A 27,999-nucleotide genomic window follows, 5' to 3' on the forward strand; every position below is an offset into this window, starting at 1 on the left:
AAAATGATAACATTTGGGGAATATGGGTAAAAAGTATACGGGAATCATTTGTACTATTCTTAGAACATTTCTGTAAGTCTGAAATTATGCCAAAATTAAAAAAAAAATTTTTTTTTAATCATCAGAAACAGGTAACATTCAAAATGGAGGATAGAATGGAAACTCCCTATTCTGGAAAACTAACTTAGGTGATAAAAGCTAGAATACTGGTTACCTTGAGGATAGAGGTTGACTAAGAAAAGAGGCCTTTCTGACTGAGGGAGCCTTTTGGGGTGCAGGAAATGTTCTGTATCTTGATCTGGGTAGTGGTTACATATACGTACACACGTAAACATTCATCAAGCTGAACACTTAAGATGCGTGCACTTTATTGTGTGTATATTATAATTTAATAAAAATTTTTTGAAAATACTATTTATTCCAATCACTAAAAGTGGAGAATCAGACATTTATGTACCTCCTGATGTGATGAACAGAAGAATCATTAAGGAGTTTTCTTGAAAAGAAAAAAAAAGGAACAAGTTAAACACCGCTAGGAAACATTTAACCAAGTTCAGAATATGGGAAATTCTATAGGATAAATGAATAAATTTTGTCAACTAATAAATGGCATTTTAAAAAGGGGGACTGTTAAAATTAAAAGAGACTAAAAAGACTAAAAAAGACTAAAAAGGTGCAATGTAAGGCTCTTGTTTGGATCCTGATTTAAACAAATCAACTGTAAAAGAATTTTTTGAAACACCTGGCAAAGTTTGAACACGGACTAAATATAAGATAATACTAAGGAACACTGTTAGCCGTGATATGGTATTATAGTTGTGCTTTTAAGTCTTTCAGATCTATACTATTTAGGGGTAAAATAATATTAGGTTTGGGATTGCTTTAAAATATTTCAGCAAAAGAGAAACAATTATATAAGACAAGATTAGCAAATTGTTGGTAATTACTGAAGTTGGGTGATGGCTACTTGAGCGTTCATTATATTATTCTATTTGCATGTGTGGTGTTGAAAATTTTCCATATTAAAAAGTTAAAAAGAAAAGACGTTAAGGTTATCTTTTCCCACAATTAACGTAAAAAGGGGAGAAGGCCATTAATAGATGGAGCCTCATATAATCCGAGGATTTTCAGACCATGTTCCAGAAAGTCATTAAGGTTCCACAGAACCCCTTTAGGAGTAACACACAAATGTAGACCAGTGGTTGGTGTGTTTGGGAAAAGGGTAACAGAGAAATAACTAAAATTTTCAATTTTTCATATAGATTCTTTTGCAAAGAGCTTCTTGCCTAATGAGTGGAAACCACTAGTACTATGAAAAAGAATCCTGGATTAAGTGTTCAAAGTACTGGATTCTACTGGTTCTGCATTTATTACCCCTTGACTTTGGAAATTATTTTTAGCCCATTGTTCCTCAGTTTCCACATCATTAAAACGGAGAGAAAAAAGTTGTTCCTATTCTGCCTTCTCCATAGCAGTACCGTTGTGAACAAAAGTGATGAAGTATGAAAGCACTTTATAAATTCTAAAGGATTTACGAATAAAAGGTATAATATTCACATTAATGAAAATTCAACCATTACAGCTCAATGACCTGATGCTGCTATTCTTTAAGGTACTTCAAAGTCATTTGTAAAGGTAAAATTAACAGTTAATTGATCTTTTACTTCCATTTAGTGTATTTTTGGAAAAACTCTCTCTTAGGAAATCTTGCATATAACTGTCAAATAATCAGTGGCTTCCCTCTTTTGCTTGGTTAGAGAACAAAATGACTTGGTTAATCAAAAAATTCTGGTTACTACCCTCCTTTCCCTTTTCTCGTGGTATCCTGTCCCTTCCATTCCCTTTGTGAACAAGTCGATCCTAAAGCCATTAAGTTGGGCTGAGTAAGGTAGTTGCCCATACCCAGGTGGCAGAGAGAGTAGCTGCAGTGTCCAGTTAGAAGTGTCAGAGCCCAAGCAGGATGAGGAGGGCATCTGTGTTCACACAGGGAAGCAGATCCAAACAGGAGTCAGAATCCAAGCTCGACGAGGAGGATTTCTGCACAACACAGTGGACCAGTGCCAGGTGTCAGACATAAATGATGGAGGACGGGGTGGTATGAGAAGGGTCGGGGGAGAAAGTGACAGCAGCGGGAAATTGGCTATATACAGTCGGATTGATCAAATAAATAAATATATCAAGGAAAAAGGAACCATGTTTTTCACTGTTAGAAGTTAAATATGGAAAGGGAAAAGACAGGAAACCATGCATACTGATATAAATAAGTAAATAAATAGGGAACAGACACATAATCTCAAAGTACCCCCTCACAAAATAATTATTAATTACAAAAGCCAAAAACAGTAACTCTACAGCGGAGAAGGCTGGCAGACACCACCTTAATCAAGTGAACAACATCAGTAATGGGACAAATCAAAATTGTATTGTGATACCATGTAATGAAAACCCAGCATCACTTCTGTGATCTTCCCACCAAAGAGGCATAACCTGAACGGAATCATGAGGAAACGCTAGACAACCCAAACTGAAGGACATCAACAAAATAACTGGCCTGACTTCTTCAAAAGAGTCAAGGCCATGAAAGTCAAAGAAAGGCTGAGGATCTGGTTCAGATTGAAGGAGACTAAAAGAGCAGTGGTTCAGCACCTGATCCTTCTGCTATCAAGGACATCATAGGGACAACTGGAAAAACTGAAAAGGAGTCTGAAGATTAGATGGTAGTAATGTGTCAATGTTCATGTCCTGGTTTTGATGGTTATGTTGTGGTTGTACAGCAGAATGTCCTTTGTAGGAAATACACTACACCCTCAAGTATTCAAGAGTGATGGGGCATCATTTCAGCAACTTACTCTCAAAAGAAGTAAAGAAAGGTTCGTGACAGTGTCCTTGCAACTTTCCCATAAGTTTGAGATTGTTTCAAAAATTTTTAAAATATCTGACTAACCTTATCTTTCTTTGATGCTTCAAAATGATACAGTGGAATACTATCTCTGAATCATCATTATGAACATCAACCAGTGGAACAAGAAAGTGTTAATTAATGAGGTTTCTATGAGACACACTGGATTAACTTTTACTGAGGAAACTACTGGGGACATTTTATTTAGTCAAAGCTATTATTCTTAGACAAGAGGCTTAGCCCGAAGAATGGAGTCTCTAATAAGAGAGAGTTCGTGAACTTTTTTCAGGAAGAAGCTTTCATCGGATTTTTTAAAATGATCAGTATCCCCTGAAAGTTTAATAATTTCCATTAATAAAATAACAAGTATCATATTTGTATGAAGTAATCAAAGAAGCAAAATAACTCCTGTAACACCTGGGCTTTCCTGAGTCCAAAAAAATGAAAGGACTAGAAGGGACTTCTTTAAGGTGCCAATCCCTAATCTATAGGCAGTACTGTCCCAACTTAATTCCAAAAGAAACTCAGGAATGTTTTTTCAGTACTACATTTGCATAAGATTTGTTTTTTTAAAGAGGGGTATGCTAAGTTATTATTAAAGTCCCATTCAGATTTAAAATGTCAAGGCCTTCAATCACAATTATTAGCTTTTTACATGCTTTTATCACTACAGCTAATATTCTTCTGGATAATCCAGGCTCATCTCTAAATCTAAAAATTAAGTTTTTTAAAAGTTCATTTTTATAATTATGAGAAATTTCAAACCCACAGAAAATACAATGAACATCCTTTTCTCCTCATACAGTCACCAACTATTTATACTGTGCCATACTATGTTACCAAGCCATCTGAAAACATGCTGCGGACATCATACTACTACACTCCTAAACACTTCAGCACGCATCTGCCAAAAAACCAAACTAGCACATCCGCCTTTGCAACCACATCACCATTACCACACTCAAGAAACTCATTAATTTAGTGTCATCCAACATAAACACCACACTCAAATTTCCTCAGTTGTCTCCCAAACCTCCTTTACAGCTGTTCCCCCCACCAATCCATTCAAAGTTCATGCACTGCAGGTGCCAATCTAGAATATTCTCCCCCAACTCTGTTCCATCCACCACTTTCCTTTGTCTATCAGAACACTGACTCCTTTTAACAGACCTGTCCAGTTGTCCTACAAAATACCACAAACATTCTAGATGTGTCAATTTCCTCATGGTTAGATTTAGATCAAAGAACTTGAGCAAGAACACCACACAGGGCTTGCAGGGCACCTCCTATTGCATCACATCAGGATGCACATAACACTGGACCATCTCACTACTGGACTGGCCAAGCTCAACCACTCAGTAAATGTGGTAACCACTAGATCACTCTATTTTCAAGGCATATTTTTCTCTTTGTAATTAACAAGTAATATGTCAAATAATAATTTGAGACTACATGGGTACTTTTGTTCCCCAACAACTTTCCTCTTAATGGTTTTAGATTAATTGATGATCTTTGCCTAATTCAATTATTACACTGATAATTACAAAGAACTGATTTTTAAAAGTCTATTATTGTTTCCACACTTAATTGGTATTCTTCTGTTTTCCATTTTTTTCCCATCTTGCTATTTTTTTTTTTAAATCCCTATGGACTCAGAGATTTTTGTTTCTGAATTCACTGTGTTATAATCCATTATCTTCACTATCTACCATTTTTTGATTCTCAAATTGTCCCCAGTTTGGCTTCTGGGAGTCTCTTTAAACCTGCTCCTATGTCCTCCTGACATTACCCCATTAGCCTCTGAGTACTTCTTCACTTTCTGGAATTTAGTCACTTTTCCATGAAGCTCTAGTCTCTTTTAGCAAGAAATGGAATTTGGGGTTCAATATCTGGATGCTAAATATGTTCACTGCTACCAGGATGCCATTTCACATTTTTCTGTAAGTAAGACTTTGGAAAATATTCCAGGGTTGTAGTTACTTCCAAACCTGTGACTTTGAGGTTCATTAAATGCAGATATAGAAATGGTCAATAAGCACGTGAAAAGATGCTCAACATCATTATCACTGGGGAAATGCAAATCAAAACCACAATGAGATACCACTTCATAGCTACCAGGATGGATAAAATAAATAAAACATACAATAACAAGTGTTGAGAAGGAAGTAGAGAAATTGGAAACCTCATACATTGCTGGCGGGGTTGTACAATGGTGCAGCCACTTTGGAAAATAGTTTGGCGGTTCCTCGGAATGTTAAACACAGAATTACCATATGACCCAGCAGATTCCACTCCCAAGTATATACCCAAGAGAACTGAAAACATATGCACACAAAAACCTGTAAACTAATGTTCATAGTAGCATTATTCATAGTAGCTAGAAAGTGGGAGGAACGCAGATGTCCATCAACTGATGAATGAGTAAACAAAATGTGGTATATCCATACAATGCAGTATTACTTGGCAATAAAAAGAAATGAAATACTGAAGCATGCTACAACATAGATAAACCTTGAAAATATTGTGCAGAATATAAAAAGCAGTCATAAAAGGCCACATATTGTATTATTCCATTTATGTGAAATGTCCAGAATGACATAGAAACAAAAAGCAGGTTAGTAGTTGCCAGGACCTGAAGAATGAGGGATGGGAACTGACTGCTAAACAGGTATAGGGGTCCTTTCTAAGGTGATGAAAATGTTCTGAAATGAGATAGCAGTAATGTTTGTACAACTCTGAACAGACTAAAAACCACAGAACTGTATACTAAAAAGGGATAAATTACATCTTAATAAAGCTATTATTTTTGTTTAAAAATGCACCATTTGCCGTGGAGTTAGTGCCATGTCTCATTTGGTAGTGAACTGGACACTCAGCACCACACTTCAGAGAAAAGAAAAATTTCATGCAGTCTTTCCCATTTATCTGAAAAACACCCCTCCAGGCAACTTCCCAAACATGTTGGGTACCAATTCTCTAAAATAACTTTTATGATTAAACGAATACTTCCATATACATTTTTCTTTTTAAGTAGCACTTCAAACTGTATTCAGGGATCTTAAGACTACAATTTTTTTGTTAATCATTAATTTCTTTGAATAGGTAATGCGTACAAAAACCATTCCTACTCCATAACTAAAAGAAAAACTCTAAATACCCTTCTGCACTCTACTTTTATGATGTTTCTTGAAGATCTTGCCATATTCGTATTTACAGAACTTTATTCATTTCACTTCACAGTATTTCACTGTATGAATCTACTATAATTTATTAACCATCCACTATTAGTGGACTATTAGTGATTACTGTTAATTTTTTATTATAAATAATGTACCAATAAATATCCTCAGTTATTTTGTACTTGTGCAAATATTTTATGGGATAAATATCTTGAAATAAAACTGGAGAGTCTAAGGTATATTCATCTCACATGTTTTATTAGCTATTGCCAAACTGCCTTCCAAAAACACTATCAATTTACTTTCCCAACCAAAAAAATAATTTAACTGTCAGTTTCCCTTTTCTAATACAAAGTAATAAACGTTTGATTTCTGATGATAGGAGAAAAATGGTACTTTATTGTAGTACTAATTTGCAATTTACTAAATATAAGTGAAGATGACATCTTTTCATTTGTTTAAATGCCAATGTCATTTGTATTTCTTTTTCTATGAACTACATTCTTGTACTTTACCCACTTCCTTTTGGGCTTAGTAGTATTTTACTTCTTAATATATAGGATACACACATACACATGTGTATATATGTATTCCATATACGTAAATATACGGAGATTTGCTGTATACTGTCATATGTATTTCAAATATTTCCCTCAGTTTTTCCTCTTTTGATTTTGCTTATATTTTCCATCTACAGAAATCCAAGATTTTAATGTTTCAAAATATTGAATATATCAGGTTTTTTAATGGCTTCTAGGTCTTTTGTTAGGTTTAAAAAGTCATTTTTATTAAATATTTATAAATACATTGCCTATTTTTTTCTTAGAATAAAATTATTAGTTCACTATGAATATACATGTAGAATTTATTTTAGTATAAAGAAGGCTTTAAGTTTAAATAAGAGTTTCTCCAACCCCAAATACTTGCAGAGAATCAGAAAAGCTATTGTTCTTTTCACCAAAAACCAATAGAGTACTGATTCAAATAACTGACATTTAAAACCCAAGAAAATTCGCAACAGATTAAAAGTGTTAAGTAACTTAAAACAGGTCCTTCTCAGAGTTATACAGCTTCATAACTGCTATACGTGACCAGTCCCTAATGAATTATCCAAATAAAATATGAAACATTATTCAACTTGAGATTTCTTTTATATGTCTATTATATTTTTAAAATATTCTCTCCCTTAATTAACTCACCTCTAAGTAAATAACCTTTTATATCCAATTTTTTTATATACAATTTTTACATGATTAGATACTAATGACAACCACCAAAAACTTTAATGAGTTTCTACCAAAAAGAGTTCCTTCTACACATCTTGTATTAAGAATAAGATTATTCTTATTAATTCATTACCAATTTACATAATTCATAGATGATAAAACTAATATAATTAAAAGTTTAAAATGTTCTTTAAACCGTTTTTACTGAAGAAAGCACTCTTAGAGGAAAAATGTGATCCATTTGTACCCAAATGACCAAAGTTAACTTACCATGTGTGGAGCACTGATTGTTGCTTGGAACCCTGCAAAAGAAGAAGAGAACTACTGATACATTCAGCTGTAAAAACATACGAAATAACTCCATGTAATTCCTTTTCTAACATCCATAAGTTGTTTTTCATAATAATTATTTTCACTTTTATGATCTCAAGAAATAAAACTCTTATTTTGTACTTTACAGGGCTGTCATGCACAGTTAAAATTAGAAAATACAATCATGCCAAAGGCTAGCATGCCCAGTACAACAGTCCCACTATTTCCAAAAATTTCTTCTCCCATATAGTTAGTTAAGGAAGAATTTCATTAGGTTGAGTTGATGTTTTATGATGTTTTTTCTTTAGATTTATAAAAAGAAAATAAGCTTCCATATATCATAGAGTATGCAAAATCCTTGCAAAATTAAATGGCTTCATATTTTTGGCACCTTAAAAAAAACTAGAACTGGCAATCAGAGTAGCTTAAGAGACTAATAAGCTACTTCAATTTACTCTTTACACTATCAACTAATGTTAATTAAAACAATCTTTTCTCCATTTTTAGCTTTTAGTTTTTTCTTCCAGTGTTGCTTTCTCAAAACTTATTTACCTGCTTCTGCGTCTGAAGCAATTTTCACTGAGCGGTGGTAGCAGGTGCCTTCGGGGTTCAGAAGCTCCCCAGGATCTTCTCTGCTGACTGTTAAAGTGCTTCAAAAGAAGGCAGCACGGCAGCTGGCCCACAGAATCCTGAGGCACTTCTAAGCCTCAAAGGCGCCCACTGCCAAGGCTCAGCAGTTCAGCAAAACCTGCTTCAGGAGAAGGAGTTAAATATGGAACTTTCTAAAAACAAGCACAAACCAAAAAATTCAGGGCAAGTGGAGCAGAAAAGTCAGTAATAATTTAGTTACACATTCCCTTTAATACTGATTTTTAAAATTGATGCTAAGGCAAAAATCAACCTTAGTCAACACTGAAGACCCTAAAGAAAACTCAGCACATAGCTTAAACTGTAAGTTTTCATTTAAAGTATGTTTTAAGAATATTTTTATAGAATTCGTATATGTATCGTTTAAGAAAATAGAAAAGACACTTCATATATAACATCATTTTATTAAACTGGGTAAGTTTGGGATTATGAAACTTACTAAGGCATAAAACTCAAATTAGCAAGGTACTAGATACACATCTGGGTCCCAGCCTATTTTTACTTACAAAGACTACAGAGTAAATGAGTAAAATTTGTGACGTTTTCAGAAATCCAAAGCTTACCTATTGATTGTGGAGAATCCATATAAGGGTTACACTTTGCATAGTGAGAGCGGTCTGTGGCCAGCATTACTTCAAATACTTTATCTGTCTTGATGATTCCATTTTCTGAAATGAATGAGGCAATATTTTAAGCTGGAAGTGGCATCATCAGACATATTTTAGAATAATTATTCTGGCTACACTGTAGAGACTAGATTGGAAGAGAGCAAAATTGAAAGTTGTTGCAATGGCTCAGGTAATCACAACCTGGTCTTTAATAATGAAAGTAAGGATGAAGAAAAGTAGAAGGATCTGAGTTATATTTAGTAGGTAATGTATACCTGACTGACTAGATTTGGAGGTGGGAGGGGGGTAATGGTTGAAATGTTGATGTCATATACTGATTTGCGAAATCCTAGACAAGGATCAGAGCTAAGGAGAAAAAGGACAAGTTATTTATTCAGTTAGGAGCTATGGACCATACACATGGAGATATACAGCGGTCAGTTGGACAAATGGATCTGGGGCGCAGAAGAAAAACCTACAACAGAGATATAAATTACTAGTTGTACAGATGGCAACTAAAGCAATGGAAGTGAACTAAAGTGGCCAGGTAAGAATACACAAAAGTGTACATTTAGGAGAAATGCAAAGGAAGTAGAGCCTTCAAAGATTATGACAAGGAGCAGCCACAGAGGTAGATGAAAATCAAGCAGATATACTGTTACAGAGCCCAAGAGAAACAAATTTTTCAAGAAGGAAAGCAAGGTCAATATGGTCTTCCCTCAGTGTCCATAGGGGGTTGGTTCCAGAAACCCAGCAGATACCAAAATTTGTGGATGCTCAAGTATCTTATATAAAATTGCATAGTTTTTGCATATAACCTACGCATCTCCTCCCATATACTTTAAATCATGGTTAGACTACTTATAGCACCTAATACAATGTAAATGCTATGTAAATAGTTGCCAAACATGTGGCAAATTCAAATTTTGCTTTTTGAAATTTTATGGAAATTTTTTTTTCTTCAAATATTTTCAATACACAGTGGGTTGAATCCATGGAGATAGAATCCATGGGTATAGAAGGTTGACTGTATATATTTGCTCCCCCAACTATCAATTCTTTAAGATTAAATATAATATGTTAAACTTCAATAACCCTTATTAACCATGCACACAGTAATTATTCAATAAAGGCCTTATTAACTCACTCAATAAGTTTACTGTCTGTCTAATACATACCAGACACGGTGTTACATACTTAGGGTGATAATAAACAAAATGGCACAGTTCTTGTCCTTACAGCTCTAAAATCTGTAAGATTAAATGTATCAACTTGACTTTAACAATCCAGAAATAAATTTTTTTAATCAAAACATGCTTTGCTTAATTTGGCTACACTATGAACAACTTTTTTTTTTCAGATTTCTTTTTTATTAATTGAGGTATAATTGACATACAACATTATATTAGTTTCAGGTATACAACATAATGATTCAATATTTGTATATGTTAGAAAATGATCACCACAATAAGTTAACATCTATTACCATACAGTTACAGAATTTTTTTTCTTGTGCTGAGAATTTTTAAGATGTACTCTCTCAGTAACCTTCACATATGCAACAGAGTATTATTAACTATAGTCACCATACTGTACATTCCCATGACATTTATTTTATAACTAGAAGTTTGTATCTTTTGACCACCTTCATCCATTTTGCACCCCACGTGCCTCTAGCAGCCACTAATCTGTTCTCTGTATCTATGAGCTCGTTTTTTTGTTTATTTTTTTAGATTCCACATGTAAGTCAGATCACACAGTATTTGTCTTTCTCTGTCTGACTTATTTCCTTTCGCATAATAGCCTCAAGGTCCATCCATGTTACAAATGACAAGATTTCATTCTTTCTTATGGATGAATAATACTCCATTGTATGTATACATCACAGCATCAATATCCATCCATGGATGGACATTTAGGTTGTTTCCATAGCTTAGCTATGGTAAATGATACTGCAGTGAACATGGGGGTGCATATATCTTTTCAAATCAGTGTTTTTGTTTTCTTTGGATAAATATGCAGAAATGGAATTGCTGGATCATATGGTAGCTGTATTTTTAATTTTTTGAGGAACCTCCATACACAGTTTTCTGTAGTGGCTGCAACAATTTATATTCCCACCAGTAGTGCACCAGGGTTCCCTCTTCTTCATAATCTTGTAAACACTTGTTATTTCTTGTCTTTTTGAGAACAGCCATTTTAACAGGTATGAGCTGACAGTACCTCATTGTGGTTTATGATTTGCATTTCCCTGATGATTAATGATGTTGAGCATCTTTTCATGTACTTGTTGGCATTCTGTATGTCTTCTTTGGAAAAATGTCTATTTAGATCCTCTTCCCATTTGTTTAATGGGATTGTTTGATTTTTTTTGCTATTGAGTTGTATATACTTGGGATATTAACGCTTTATCAAATATATGATTTGCAAATATCTTCTCCCATTCAGTAGGTTGCCACAGCTATTTTAAAATGAGACTTAAGCATCATGAGAAGTTTAAAATATTTATGCAAATGAATTTATTGTATTCATCAACTGTGGAGCCTCCAGGTTCTAGAGGGTAATGGTGGCCACCAGAATCTGAATTTCTCCACATAGCCATTCAAAAAACACCTAAACCTAAGATCAAGAAGGGTCATAAACAAAACCACACATGACCCATGCCTTCACATTACTAGGAGACAGAGAATATCCAGACTTCATATTACTTATCCGTAGAAAAATAAACAACACATTCCAACAAAGCTTCTGCTATTGCTGCAAGCTTGTGGGTATAGAAAGCAAAGGTAGGGACTGAAGTTTAAAAGACTAAGTAGAAGGAAGTAGGGAATGCAGATGAAGCACAGACAAAATTATTCCCAGAAAGAGAAAATACAACACTAAGTACTAAAATAGTGAACACAGGTCTGGGACTTAGAAGTTCACTGTACTGGCTACAAGGAAGGAACTTAAACTTCAGTAGGTTAACAAAGGTCCCAATACCATTCAATGGCGAAAGAACAGTCTTTTTCAACAAATCCTGCTGGGACAACTGGATAGCCACATGAAAAGAATAAAGTTCAATCTTTACAAATACAAATCTGTATCAAATACAAAAATTAACTCAAAATGGATCAAAGATCTAAACATAGAACTAAAATAATAAATATCATAGAAGAAAATACTGGGGTAAGTCTTCATGACCTTGGATTTGGCAGTGGGTCCTTAGATATGACACCAAAAGCATGAGCAATAAGAGAAAAAAAAATGGATAAATTGGATTTCAGCAAAATTAAACATTTTGTGCTTCAAAGGACATTATCAAGAAAAAGGTAACTCACAGAACAAGAGAAAAATAATTTGTAAATCATACAACTGAAAAAGGACTTTTACCTAGAATATATAAAGAATTCTTATATTTCAATGTAAAAGGACAAATAACTCAATTTTAAAATGTGCAAACGATCTGAACAGACATTTCTCCAAAGAAGATATACAAATAGCCAATAAGCACATAAAAAGATGCTGGACATCATTAGTCATCAGGGAAATGCAAATTAAAGCCACAATGAGATACCATTTCATACCCACTAGGATGGCTATAATCAAACTGTCAGATAATAACAAGTGTTGGCAAAAATGTGAAGAAATCAGACCCTTATGCACTGCAAGTAGGAATGTAAAATGGTGCAGCCACTTTGAAAAACAGTTTGGCAGTTCCTCAAATGGTTAAACAGAGAATTACCATAGGACCTAGCAATTCTACTCATATGTGTATACCCAAGAGAAGTGAAAACGTATGTCTATACAAAAACTTGTACACAAATGTTCACAGCAGCATTATTCATAATACCCAAAAAGTGGAAACAACCCAAATGTCCATCAACTGATGAACAGATAAACAAAATGTGGTATATATCCATACAATGGAATATTATTAGGTCATAAAAAAAATGAAGTACTGATTCATTCATCCTATTAAGTAGATGAACCTTGAAAACATTATGCTAAGTGAAAAAACTCAGTCACAAAAGATCATATATTGTATGATTCTATTTAATGAAATTTCCAGAATAGGCAAATCTATAGAGAAAGAAAATAGATTAGTGGTTGCTTATGGTTGGGGGAATAGGAGGGCAAAACAGGGTAACTTTTTGAGGTGATGAAAATATTACATGACCATGGTAGCGGTTGCACATATCTGTAAATATATCCAAAACCACCGAATTTTACAATCTAAATTAGTGAATTATATGGTATGGAACTGTACTTTAGTAAAGCTATTTTTAAAAAAAATTTAGTGGGGCCAGGGGTGGCAAACACAAGAAGCACTGCTTCTGGGGGAGAATCATACAGGCAGGGAAAGGATGGTGCCTCTTGATATGGCAATGAAGGGAAAGAAGGAAGAAAATTAAGGATCCTACAGAAACAGAAGAGCAACAAGATATGCCAACTCCCCCCCTTTTCTCACCACTATTACCAATATCATTATCCATTAAAGAAACTGCAAGTCACTATACTGACAGAAGTGCTCTTGAACTGTGTCCACAAAATGCCTAAAAATAGGAAAAAGAAAAACAAACAAACAAACAAACACTCCAACCAAAGCTACTATAAAAAGTGTAAAAAGAAAACAATACGTGGGGCTTCCTGGCGGCACAGTGGTTAGAAATCCACCTGCCGACAGGAATAAAGACACAGATGTAGAGAATGGACTTGAGGACACATCAGGGGTGGGAAGGGTAAACTGGGACGAAGTGAGAGAGTAACACTGACATATATACACTACCAAATGTAAAATAGATAGCTAGTGGGAAGCAGCTGCATAGCACAGGGAGATCAGCTCGGTGCTTTCAGACCACCTAGAAGGGTGGGATAAGGAGGGTGGGAGGGAGACGCAAGAGGGAGGAGATATGGGGATATACGTACGCATATAGCTGATTCACTTTGTTATACAGCAGAAACTAACACAACATTGTAAAGCAATTATACTCCAATAAAGATGTTAAAGGAAAAAAGAAAAAAAAACGTGAACTACCTCTGTAGGCTAGAGATTAAAGCAAAATGACCATTTAAAAAAAAAAAAAAAAGAATCCACCTGCCAACGCAGGAGACACAGGTTCCAGCCCTGGTCCAGGAAGATCCCACATGCCGCAGAGCAACTAAACCTGTGCACCACAACTACTGAGCCTGCGCTTTAGAGCCTGCGAGCCACAACTACTGAAGCCCACAAGCCACAGCTACTGCAGCCTACACGCACCACAACTACCAAAGTCCGCACGCCCTAGAGCCTGTGCTCTGCAACAAGAGAAGCCACCGCAATGAGAAGCCCGTGCACCACAACGAAGAGTAGTCCCTGCTCGCTGCAACTAGAGAAAGCCCGCGCACAGCAACAAAGACCCAACGCAGCCAAAAATAAATAAATTAATTAGTTAATTAATTTAAAAAAAAGAACACTGTGAGAAAGGGAATAAACTTAAAAATAAAAAAGAAACCAATATGCAAATCAAAACATTTCAGCTGGGGGGGTCCAGTGGTTAGGACTTGGCGTTTTCACTGCAGGGGGCCTGGGTTCGATCCCTGGTCGGGGAACTAAGATCCCACAAGCCGTGAGGCATGGCCAAAAATTAAAAAATAGAAAACTATCAGACTAAAACAAGGGAAAAAATGTCAAGTCTCAAGGCCAAAAAAATCAAATTACCTAATAAGAGTTAAAAAAAAAAGGCAACCATTAGCTTTCTTAAGAGCAACGTTCAAAGCAAAGCAAGAATGAAGCAGCAGAGTTTTCAAGAAATTCAAGGAAAGAAAGTGCAAGTTAACAATTAAAAAGGAGCAAACTATTGATATACCCAACAACATGAACAAATCTCAAGAGCACTAATCTCAGTGAAAGAAGGCAGGAGATTTTACACTATATGAGTCCATCTAATATTAAATTCCCGAAAAGTCAAAACCATAGTGTCAGAAGGCCAATCTGCAGTTGCTAGGAGTCAGGGGTGAAAGGAGGAGATTAATTGCAAAGGGGCACGAGAAAACTTTGTGGGTGAAAGAAATGTTCTATATCAGAGATCAGCAAACTTCTGTTAAGATCCAAACAGTAAATGTTTTAGGCTTTGCAGGCCGTAGAGTCTCTGTTGCAACTATGCGACTCTGCCATTGAAGTGCAAGAACAGCCACACACGAGACATAAATGAATGGGTGTGGCTATGTTCACATAAATCTTCATTTCTAAAAACAGGCAGCAGGCCAGATTTGGCCTGTGGGATGTAGTTTGCTCACCCGTTTTACATCATTAGGGTGGTGGTTACACACCTATATTTGTCAAAATTTTCAAATCATACTCCTGAAATTGGTGCGTTTTTACATAAATTATATCTCAATAAAGCTGATTTTTTAAAAGTGTAAGCCAAGGATTTTATACGCAGCCAAAACTGTTCTTCAAATATCAAGGTTATAGGAAAAAAAGTCTTGAACGTGCAAGAACTCAGGGAATGCTGTACACACAAGCCCTTCCTAAGGAATCTTGTAGAAGATGTGCTTCACCTAACCAAGAGATTACCAGGGATACATCAGAAAAGGACACATAACCAATTTTAGAGCAAAGACTAAAATTAAAAGGGTGGATTGGCCTGCCTTCAGCAAGAATCCTGTCAAGTTATTTTAGCCAGAATCCCCCATTACCCCTGATGTTTCCTCTTAGTAATTTTCCACCCACTGACGCCCACCCTGCTCCTAGGCTATAAATCCCCACTTGTTCATGCTGTATTGGGAACTAAGCCCAGTTTTATACTGCGGTCTCTTTTCCCCTATTGCAATAGTTTCTGAATAAAATCTGTTTCTAACTCTTTTAAAATTATTTTATACTATTTTTTAAATAGTTAATAGTTTTTTAAACTATTTTTTTAAAAAAACTAGAAGGGTAAAGACATCAGTGGAATAATAATACTTAAACGTTATTTGTTCTGACAAAATAGAAAGAAGGCAACTAAAAACAATGGGAAGAGGAAAAAAAGGGGAAAGTAGAATTAGATCATTGAGTCATATAGGTGACAGGAGGAATCAAAGGATACCACTTAATACTGACTGACCAGACAGTAAATAGTTAAGAAAAGGTGGTTTAAGGACACTATAAAAGGTATAAATACAGACTCTCCAAATAACAAAAGAATATTTAAAAAAATCAGCAAACAAGGCATACCAACTAGAGAAACACTTAAATAGTCACAGACTAGGTTATATTAATAAATCATCTGTCCATTTGAAAATATTATAAACTTTGGATTAATTAACCTAAATAGAAAGTACTGTTTCTACACAAATAAGCTTAGGCAAGCTACCTGTAAAGGTCATTAAAATAAAACAGTGAAAGCATTTTTTTAAAAGTTTTAAAAGCAGCGTAATAAGAGAGATATCGGACTTCCCTGGTGGCGCAGTGGTTAAGAATCCGCCTGCCAATGCAGGGGACACGGGTTCGATCCCTGGTCCAGGAGGATACCACATGCCGTGGAGCAACTAAGCCCGTGTATCACAGCTACTGAGCCTGTGCTCTAGAGCCTGTGAGCCACAACTACTGAGCCCGCATGCCACAACTACTGAAGCCCACGCGCCTAGAACCCGTGCTCCGCAACAAGAGAAGCCAATGCAACGAGAAGCCCTCGCACCGCAACGAAGAGTAGTCCCCGCTCGCCGCAACTAGAGAAAGCCCGCGCGCAGCAACAAAGACCCAACGCAGCCAAAAATAAATAAATAAATAAGTAAATTAAAAAAAAAAGAGAGATATCATTTACTAAATATTTACCATGTGCCAGACAAAATCCTAAGCACATTACATACACTATCTTTTGAGGTACGAACTTAGGAACTATGAAACAATATTATGCTGTCTCTAACAATCCTATAAAGTAAGCACTATTATTAATCCATCTTACAGATAAGAAAATTGAGTTCAGAAAGACTAAGCTGTTCCAGATCACAGAGCAAATAAGGGGTAGGGCCATTCAAATTGAGATGTTAGACTCCTGTTGACCAGTTCACTGTACTGCTACTACCATATTCAAATAGCTTAGTGACTTCTACTAATTCATTTCCCAAAATACTTCTCGAGTGGTTCATTTGCCCTGAATTCAATTCAAATTCCAGAGGGGTGATTCATAGACTCTCAAGGTCAGAAGGGTCATCAAGTCTAACTTCTTCATAAATTGGTACCATGATCTCTACTTGAAGAGTTGCACTGATGTGGAACAGCCCTTTGCACATTCAGACCATACTAATTATCAGAACACTTCCCTGTATTAAGAGGAAATCTCCCTCTTTATAACTCATTTATATAAACCCTTAGTGCTACGCTCTGCAGTCACAAAGAATATACTGAATTTTCTATGCAACCAACACTTTTTACACACCTGAACATATCATGACCATTTCAAGCCTTATCTTTTTCAGGTTAAGCAGCCTCACTCCATACATCCAATTACCATCATATTCACTTACTCATTCTTCTCTAGTTGAATATTTGTGACATCTAAAATCAAACATATTGCTATAGGCACATTCTAAAAATAAAGTAAATTAAAGAGATTACTTCCCTTAAGCTAGATAATATACATCTACCAAACTCATGTGAGTTTCTTTGGCTGATTTCTTACTCTACAGAGGGACACAGAATTTACTAAAAAACCCTAAATAGTTTTAAAAGCATGTCACCAGTCATTTATTAAGAAGCTGAACACATAAAGCTCAGGATAAAGCTTCCTTAGACCATTATTGGGTGGTTTCCAAAATTTTCACTACAAGGTTCTTATTATTTGCTTTTTCCCAGGATTCCATATTTTGAAAGATGCCTAAAGCAAGCTACATTTACTAAGTTATTAAATCATTTTCCCATTTTTGACAATCTGACATATACAATTGCCAATGCCCTGAAATATTTCTAGCAAACAGCAAAGTAATTTACCATTTCACTTTGCGTGTATAGCCTAATTATGAGTAAACATGCAATTACCGTTAGGCTTTCTGAATTAGTGAACAGTTTTAAAACTACCCATGCCCAATTTTCCTGCACCCTAAGGACCAAGGACCCTAATTAAATAATTATAATAATGGCTAATGTTGATCCAAATATGCAATGGATCCAAATGAGAAGTTAGCAGAATTCAAAAAGGAGAATGCAATAGAATCCAAGCTATAAACCAAATAATTTAAAAAACTTGAAAAAATTAGAGCCACGTTAAGAAGGTATCTGTTCCTCTTCTCAACCTGAGAAGTGGGAAGGGTGAAGAGGGAGATAAATTCCAGGAAAAAGACAAAAATACTATAAAAGAGTCATGATTTAGATAAGAAGAATACTAAACTGTGACATGATTTCAAGCAACTGATGAAGTGTAAAAAAAGGAAAAACAAGGAATTCCCTGGTGGTCCAGTGGTTAGGACTTGATGCTTTTCACTGCTTTCAATCCCTGGTCAGGGAATCAAGATTCACAAGCCAGGGCTTCCCTGGTGGCGCAGTGGTTAAGAACCCGCCTGCAAATGCACGGGACACGGGTTCGAGCCCTGGTCCGGGAAGATCCCACATGCCACGGAGCAACTAAGCCCGTGCGCCACAACTACTGAGCCTTTGCTCTAGAGCCTGTGAGCCACAAATGTTGAAGCCTGCGCACCTAGAGCCCGTGCTCTGCAACAAGAGAAGCCACCGCAATGAGAAGCTCGTGCACCGCAACAAAGAGTAGCCCCCGCTCGCCGCAACTAGAGAAAGCCGGCGCACAGCAACGAAGACCCAATGCAGCCAAAAATAAATAAATAAAAATAAATAAATTTATAAAAAAAAAAAAAAAAAAAAAAAAAAAAAAAGATTCACAAGCCACGTGGCCAAAAAAAAAAAAAAGGAAAAACATTTGACTATTGCTCCTCAATACTAGAGGAGACTGTGATATTAGAAACAAAGAGCAGGGAATAAACTCTTGCATGCTACGTAGCTCGGCAAAGTGTTGACCCAGTCATTAATGTTTGTGATGATGGTTATTAATTTTCAACACAAAAATCAACAAAGTGCAGAAGATTTATTTACTGCTCAGAACAAAATGAAATGCTATCAACTTTGACAATATAAAAGAGCCCCTAATAAGTTGGAAAATGAGTATCCTTTCTTACAAAGTGGAAGGGTTAAGGGATAGTGTCAGTTTATAAATTATGGAACAAAAAATTGAGGTTAAAGTATATTACTCAAAGTTACAAAGGTAACCACAAAAGAGGAAGCAAAAATTACGGTATAACTATATGTGGGGAAGGGAGTAAGTTTAGAGGGTGTAAATACTCATGCATCTTGGCAGGAAGTCAGTAGATGATGTCTAAAGTTGATAAAGAAATAGCAGTTTAAGCATATGCTTTAGAGACTGAAGACAATCACCAGAAGACCCAAATATGTAGTTAAAAGTGTTCACTCGAGGCAGTCTGGGAGCGGGGAGGAGCAGGGCAAGCAATTGTTATTTTTCATTATAAACCCTTCTGTATTATTTTATCTTTTAAACATCTACACGTGGTTACTCGACTAAAAATTAATCTTAATTCTCCTAACCTTGTTATCACAGATGGATAGTACCTATAGAGATGTATATACAATGTGTATTTGCTCTAGTGAGCAAGACATAAGACGTGGCAGGGACTCCTTTTCTTTTCTTTTAATTTATTTATTTTATTTACTTATTTTTGGCTGCATTGGGTCTTCGTTGCTGCGTGCAGGATTCCTCTAGTTGCGGGGAGCGGGGACTACTCTTTGTTGCGGTGCACCGGCTTCTCACTGAGGTGGCTTCTCTTGTTGCGGAGCACAGGCTCTAGACGCGTGGGGTTCAGTAGTCGTGGCTCGCAGGCTCTAGAGTGCAGGCTCAGTAGTTGTGGTGCACAGGCTTAGTTGCTCTGTGGCACGTGGGATCTTCCCGGACCTGGGCTCGAACCCGTGTCCCCTGCATTGGCAGGCAGATTCTTAACCACTGCACCACCAGGGAAGCCCCAGGGACTCCTTTTCTTTCACAGTGGTAGAACTGGGTGCATTATCTAGCCTCTCTGTAGTTATGTGTAGCCTCATGGTTAAGTTCTTGTCAATGAGAACACAGGCGGAAATTATGCATGCAACTTCAGATAATGCCCTTAAGAGGAATGCGCATTTTCTCCTTTCCCCATTTTTCTCCCCACCAGCTGGAATATGGAAATGATGGGGGTAAACTATCTTCAACTTTGTAGATGAGGGAAAGACTTTAGGAAGCACAACAAGAAAGAAGGAGCCCAGGTCCTCAAGACCATGGAACCACCATATTAGTTCTGAACTGCTTATACTTGGATTGTTACAGGAAACAGAAACTTTCATTTTGTTTAAGCCATTGTTATTTTGGTCTTTATTAGAGCAGACGAACAGGTACCCTAAAACACAAGGTATCTGAGGAGTAAAATGAGATCAGTCTGAAGAACAGGATTGGAGTTGGAGTATGGCAACAGGTTGTAGAAGACCCTTAAAAGGCCTGAAAGCTAAGCAAGAGGTGTTTACAATTGATACAGTAAGCAATAGAAGTCTAGGCAGAAAAGAGACATAACAGAAAGCAGTACACTAGGACAATCAGTATAATGTATAGAATGAACCTGAGGGGAGAGAAATTGAAAGTGTGATGACCAATCAGACACTTGAAGGCATATCACTCCAAGTGACAACTAAGAACCTAGGCTAGGATAGCATCAATGAAAATACAGTGAAAGGGATGACTATGAAAGGTATTTGTAATAACTGTTGAGTTAATTTGGGGACAGTCTGAAAGAATCAATAGCTATTCCAAGACTTTTGATCTTGGAGAATAGAAGACTAGAAGCAATCCTGGCAGAGATGGAGAAAGAAGAGATCCTGTGCTGGTATGAAGCACTGAAAACACAGGTAAGAAAATAAGCTGCAGATGGATTTCAAGTCATGTGGAAACATTCTCTAAATTTCTGTAAGTAACTTGTTACAAAGTTACATCTCAATAAAAGAAACATTACATAATTATATAGTTTTATGACTTGAACAGTTGTTAATCATCTACTCTCTATTTCTCCTCCACTAACAAAATGCCAGGGAAAACAGTAAGAAATGAACAAAATGGTCCCCTTTTATTTCCCATCTAGAATGATTAGGTGTGATAAGAGGTAAGTGGAGCCTGAGACACTCTCCATACAGAAAATCTGAAAGGGATTAGTTTTAAATTCACACTATAATCAAAGAAGAATTTTAAGTGATATCAAGTTATGATAAAGCATATCATCTAAGACCAGAGATTATTCAAAAATACACCTTTCTCGGGGAGGGGTTGTGGTGATGAATTGGGAGATTGGGATTGACATATATACACTATTGATACTATGTATAAAATAGATAACTATGGGCTTCCCTGGTGGCTCAGTGGTTAAGAATCCGCCGGCCAATGCAGGCGACACGGGTTCGAGCCCTGGTCCAGGAAGATAGCACATGCTGCGGAGCAACTAAGCCTGTGCGCCACAACTACTGAGCCTGCGCTCTAGAGCCCGCGAGCCACAACTACTGAAGCCCGTGAGCCACAACTACTGAAGCCCACGCACCTAGGGCCCGTGCTGCGCAACAAGAGAAGCCACTGCAATGAGAAGCCCGCGCACCGCAACGAAGAGTAGTCCCCGCTCACCACATCTAGAGAAAGCCCACGCGCAGCAACGAAGACCCAACACAGCCAAAACTAATATATAAATAAAATAAAATAAAATAAAATAAAATAGGTAACTAATGAGAACCTACTGTATAGATCAGGGAACTCTACTCAATGCTCTGTGGTGACCTAAATAGGAAGGAAATCCAAAAAAGAGGGGATATATGTATACGTATAGCCAATTCACTCTGCTGTACAATAGAAACACAACATTGGTAAAGCAACTATACTCCAATAAAAATTAATTTAAAAAAATGCATCTTTCTCTAAACCATTATCAGTCTTAATAAATACATGTAATTAACTATCTTGACAGTTTCTCAAAAGAGGATGTTCCTTGCACTCCTCACATCTCTGACAAACTAAAATGTTATGCAAAACTCTAAAATATAGGTAACCAAATGTTAACTTCTGTGGCTCTCTCCTAAAACACACACACCCACCCACCCCCCAACATACATACCCCACAGGTGATTTCATGCAAACCATGATGTGATTAAATTGACAGAATCTTGGATTTGGAAGGGTCCTGAGAGGTCTAGTATACAGTGAAAGCAGATGACAAATCTCTTCCACAATATCCCTTACAGTGAAATGGTCAACCATTCTTTGCTTCAACATATCCAGTGACAGAAAACACTACTTTTCAAAGCCAAATCTTTGACTGTTAGGATAGCTTTGTGAATACTTCCTTATAATGAGCCAAAATGTGCCTCCCACTTGTCCTGGTTTTACCCTCTACTACATGATTTCCTTCAAGTATTTAAACACTACTGCTCTCCATAACTCTCTCATTGCTAAATCAAACAACCTCCATCTCATCAAATCATCATATAAAATGCTGATGCTCTTGTCATCTTGACCACTCTTGTCTGATAATCTTCGGTTTTTCACTGCTACGCTTAAAGCATGTTGGCCAGAACTAAATGCAACACTAATAAAAATATGTGGAACAGCACAATGGAACTAAGATCACATTGAATAGAATGTAATACAACCTATTATGTAGATTTAGTGCTGCCCAATAGAACTTCTTATGATAAAGGAAATGTTCTACATCTGCACTGTCCAGCAGGTTAGCCACTAGCCTCGTGTGGCTACTGAGCTCTTGAAATGTGGTTGGTATGACTGAGGAACTGAATTTTTAATTTTAGTTAAATTTAAGTCGACACATTGATATTAAAATTCTCCCTCAAAGGCCACGATAGTGAGAGGCCCGCGCACCGCGATGAAGAGTGGCCCCCACTTGCCACAACTAGAGAAAGCCCTCGCACAGAAACGAAGACCCAACACAGCCAAAAATAAATAAATAAAATAAATTAAAAAAAAAAAAATTCTCCCTCAAAATCTTACCTATTAAATCTTATTCAAGGCACTGTAAGTTTACTTACTAGTATATACCCATAAGACTGACTTGATATAAGTTAAAATGAGGAAGTATTTTCTGCATTCTAAATGAAGCCCAAATTTCTGAAAAAAAGTCACTTAGGATTTTATTACCTAGCTATATTTGGCCCATGAATGCACATGATAAAACTAATAGAATATTCTCTGTTCCACTATTTATGCTACTAGTTGATAAGAACTGACACTCTAAATAGAATAAGAATAATTTCAATTTATTTGCAGAGATAAATAAGGATACAAAAGCTATAAATTATCATAATTCTTACAAATTTAAGTGCCTGCTGAAGGTCTCCACTTTAATGTCTTATAAGCAACTCAAACCAAACATCTCCCCAAATAAACCCCTGATCTCCCACACTTCCTTGCATCTCCCCACCCCCCCAAAATCCCTGCTGCTCACTCACTTATTTCCAACTCAGAAAATGGCAAATCATTCCCATTGCCCAGGTCTAAAACCTTAGTGTCATATCCTCGACTGCAGTCTTTCTCCTACACCACAAATCCAAATCTAGCACGTTCTATTTTCTCTGTCTAGAATGCCTGTTCCCCAGCTCTACCTGCATGGCTTGAATTTCTTCCCCTTCACCAAATCTTAACTCAAATGACACCTTAGTGAGGCCTTCTTGCCTACAACTGCCAATCTACTACGCCATACTCCCTATCCTCCTTCCTTACTTTGCCACTTATCATGTGACATATATTTTATTTGTCTGCTCCCACAAGAAGTAAGCTACAAGAGAAAATAGATGTTTGTTTCTCATTGCTGTATCCCCAGTGTCCTGCATATAGAAGATAGTCAAATATCAGTTGATTGATTTGACAAACTCTATATACATTATACATGCAAAATGACACAATCAAGGATGCAAAGGAAATATAAGTAGATATAACTGAAGGATTAGGGTAGCGGACTGAATTTTTTTTTACAAAAATAAAATAGGTAAAAGAACAATTGTTAGCTTTGTTTTAAGTGGCCAGTGCAGCATTTGAAGTCTGTTAAGAGTTAACCTTCCACAAACACTCTGGTTTGGACATCCCTGCTCTAGGAGACCACCTATCTCAAGCTCATCCACTCCTGCCCCCTTCTTTTCCTTTTACCATGGTGTGAAATTATCCCAACAAAAGTAGAAAATAAACTCTAATATAAACATTACTTGAATTGTCCCATTCCCTGGACTAAGTAGGCTCACAGTTGTTTTGAATTAAGTTAATTTGTTTCATGAGTACCTTATCAGCCTATAATTATAAAATAATACTTTTCATTTCTAAAGACCTGTAATGTCCAACATGTGGCTAGTGGTTAAAGTTAATTTAAATAACACAAAAATCCAGTTCCTCAGTTGTGCTAACCACATTTCAAATGCTCAATGCCCCATGTAGCTGGTGGCTATGGTATTGAGCAGCACAGATAACAGACATTACAAGCAGCTCTGTTGGGCAGGACTGCTACAGACTTTTTTCCTAAAATTTTATTTTAAAGCATAAAACTGATTCAACTGAAACACTGGCAGGGTTTAATCTTGTAATTTTCAGTTCTCTATGTCAGTGATTCTCAAGTGTGGTCCCCAGACCAGCAGGAGCATATTACTTAGGAACTTGTTAGAAATACAAATTATCAAGAGCCCCAGCAATCTGTCTTAATTTGTTTTAACAAGCTCTCCAGATGATCCAGGAGATTTTGAAGCATGCTCAAGTTTTAGACCACTGTTCTCAGTCACTTAGGAGCATTTATCATCACAACATAAGCTATGAGATATTATGAGATGTACCATTAGAGTCTAAAGTAATCTGTAAATGATATCTCAAGTATGAAATCATAAACAATCATATTTCTATTACGTCTTAGAAAAACCTCAGTAGGTATTTTCAATAAAATTATTATAATAATATTAAAATGAAACCAATCGTGAACTTTATATCGTTAAAAAAACCCGTTAAAACTGTAATTTGCTTCCTCTTCCAATTTGCAGACCCTTTTTCACTTCAATATCAGCATAATCACATTTTAATCTTTTTCTAAAGATTTAGTTAGAAGTCTTTAAGTTAGGAAGAATACACAAGGGTGGAATAACCTGTAAAGAGTGAGAAATTTTCAATTTGTGCCAACTGAAATTTTCCCATGAGCAAACATTACTGTTGTAACAAACTAATAAAAATGAAATCTATTGGCTACAATCAATTCAGCAAGAAGTTGAAACTAAAGTTGCACAAGTGTTACAAAAGAGGCTAAACAATTTGAGCACTCTTATTTCCTCTTACCAATCACAGATCTAGTATAAAATGAAATATCTGCAATATCAACATCCATGTATGTTAAATATTTCTCATTAAATTTTCTGATAGGAAAACATCCTTAGAAATTTCAACTAAGAATAGTAATGCAATACATTAAAGTAACTATAAAACCACTGGGAAAAGATCTAGTTTTGGCTGACTACAAATTTGGCCCAGAAAGGAGAGACTTTAAGAGCCTGATTGATTACAATTTCTGCCACAGCCAAGTGTCTACTGCAATAACCAACCGGTGGAAAATTACTTAATCACAATTCAAGTACAGAATGTTTCAGGTGTGTATCCTGTACTAGCAGGCACTAGATCATTTTAAGAAATTTTATTAAAATATTTACAACATATTGAGCTTCTGCTCGATCCGTGGGAACCTAAATCACACTTAATATTGTCTCAGCACATAAATTTCCACTTCCAATCAAATATCCTTCCATAAAGTGAATACTGGCAATGCTTGACAGGATTTTTAAATCTAAACATCCATTACTAAACGCTAAGGAAACAAGTTTTAAATACTGTTTAAAAAAAAACAGTCAAATGACTAATATTAGGTATTAATACTAACCATGTGCCAGCCAATGTTATTCATTTCTCTCACTAATCTTGGTATTCCTAGTATAGAGCCAAGCATATAATATATATTTAATTGGCATTATGAAAAAAGGAATGATTATTAAGTTGTTTGAGAGGATTCAAAGATACTAAAAAAAAAAAAAAAAAGCCCCAGCCCTCACGGAGGTTACAAATCGAATTAGGAAACATGACAAACACATGAAAAGCTAAATAATCCTTAACAATTAAAAATATCACGTAGGGCTTCCCTGGTGGCGCAGTGGTTGAGAGTCTGCCTGCCAATGCAGGGGACACGGGTTCGCGCCCTGGTCTGGGAAGATTCCACGTGCCGCGGAGCAACTGGGCCCGTGAGCCACAACTACTGAGCCTGCGCGTCTGGAGCCTGTGCTCCGCAACAAGAGAGGCCGCGATAGTGAGAGGCCCGCGCACCGCGATGAAGAGTGGCCCCCGCTTGCCACAACTAGAGAAAGCCCTCGCACAGAAACGAAGACCCAACACAGCCAAAAATTTAAATTAAAAAAAAAAAATCACGTGGCAGGATTGTGATTATTTGCAAAGTCAGTGGCAAAGAAGAGTGCTATAAATTCTGACCAGAGTGAGAGTATGATGGACTGCGGTCCTTCTGGTCTCCCGACCAGACGGCGACACTACATTTCGATTTAAAACAAGAAAGTGACACAGCACTCGTCCCACCCTAAAATTATCATCAGAGGAAGGAATACAATAACTAAAGATAATGGTGTAAAGAAACTTCCATACAAGGCTTTTAAAGCATATGGTAGCCCTGAAAAAAGAACATTCCACACACACAATCGTTTGCTGGATCCCAGGACCTCTAAAGGCTCCTGAAATACGCTGTCCCTCAGGAAGAGCATCCCCTAGTTATCTCTTCCTCCGCCCCCCACGAAGCTTTCCACTGGACAGCCGCCCCAGAAATTTCTCCCAGCATCCGCAATGACATTACTCTCATCTCCCTCTCCCTCCCCTCGCCAGTATCAGACGGTGGCATCTCCCGCCAGAGGAAAAAACGAAGGGCGGGGGAGGCAGAACAGGGGAGAAAGCTTGCAGCTAGGTCGACTGATATGACAGAGGAGGAAGTGAGAAGACGCGGGGGTCGAAGGGGGGTCCCCTCAGTTCCAGCCCAGTCTCTACGAGCCCTGGCCAACATCCCACTCCCCAAGGCACGCCCCTCACCCGCCGGACCCGGACAGGGAGGTGGCGGACTCGAGTGACAGCCCCACCACCTGTGCCGCGCCCCCTTCCCCAGGCCCGCGGGGAGACGCCTGCCCCTGCCCCACTAGCAGCGGCCCCTGGCTCTTTCTCTGGTTCCTGTGCACGTCGCCGATGAGTGACAGGTCCCGGGGGAGGCAATCGCCAGCGCTTGCCGTTCCGGACCGCTGGTGCAACCGTGCGCCGAAGCCCTCCAGCAGGCACGGGGGTAGACGGAACGTTCCGAAAGGCCCAGGGGATCCGATCCAGGCCTGGCCTTCCCCAGTTGCCCCACACCGGGCGGGGGTGGCACTTACTGCGGAGGTTGTGGATTAGCTCCGAGTGGCTGGCGCCGCCGGATTTCCAGGCCATCGCTAAGCACACCCGGAGCAGGTACAGAACCACCTTCAGCGCGGCGACAGTGCCCAGCAGCTTCCCCAAGAGTGAGACCACCTCCCACACGGTCACCGCCCCGCTCGCGTCCCCGCTGTAGCTGCCGCTGCTACTGCCGTCGCCGCCGCTGCCGCCACTGCGCGCTCCCGGCATCCCCCGCGGCACGCATGCGCTTTATCACGCCGCGCGGACTCGGGTGCGGCCGGGTGGGGCAGGAGGCGGGGGTGGCCTCACGCCCTGCAGCCCGCGCGAGGGGCGGCTGCGGCCGCCCGGGACTGGCCGGTTGGTCCCGCTGAGTCAGCGCCACCGCCACCGCCATCTCTGAGTGGCCTTTCTGAGGCCTCGGGCTGCGCAACGCCTCCTTGCTGAGTTTGTCCTGCGGTCAGGCGGGGTGGGCCCTGGCGCGGTCGGTGGCGAGCCTTGCTGCGGCTCTGGTCACCGAGCGCGGTGGCGGGATGGCAGGGCGTATCTCGTTCCGCTGCTGCCGGTGGCTTCGCAGTCGCAGCTAGATCAGCTGTTGAGAGCGGCGGGTCTGCTCCTCTAACTGTCCAGATTGTTAGACGGTGGGCTTCCTTCGTCCTGCCT

The 27,999-nt window shown here is 37.9% G+C and overlaps 1 protein-coding gene across 2 annotated transcripts in view; it reads right to left on the bottom strand.

Annotated features, from left to right (window-relative positions):
• PCMT1 (protein-L-isoaspartate (D-aspartate) O-methyltransferase) overlaps window positions 1–27,585 on the bottom strand; it is a 47,466-nt gene extending 19,881 nt beyond the window's left edge. For both annotated transcript variants that reach the window (XM_061207618.1, XM_061207619.1), the window contains exons 1-3: window positions 27,339–27,585; window positions 8,828–8,932; window positions 7,575–7,606 (exon numbers count right to left, since the gene is read on the bottom strand). In XM_061207618.1, coding sequence (XP_061063601.1) covers window positions 7,575–7,606; window positions 8,828–8,932; window positions 27,339–27,567 — 366 coding nt within the window. In that variant the 5' untranslated portion in view covers window positions 27,568–27,585. The remainder of the gene's footprint in view (window positions 1–7,574; window positions 7,607–8,827; window positions 8,933–27,338) is intronic.
• Between the last annotated feature and the right edge of the window lie 414 nt (window positions 27,586–27,999).

This window comes from Eubalaena glacialis, chromosome 12 (assembly GCF_028564815.1).
Source record: "Eubalaena glacialis isolate mEubGla1 chromosome 12, mEubGla1.1.hap2.+ XY, whole genome shotgun sequence".
In the NCBI taxonomy this organism is placed as follows: domain Eukaryota; kingdom Metazoa; phylum Chordata; class Mammalia; order Artiodactyla; family Balaenidae; genus Eubalaena; species Eubalaena glacialis.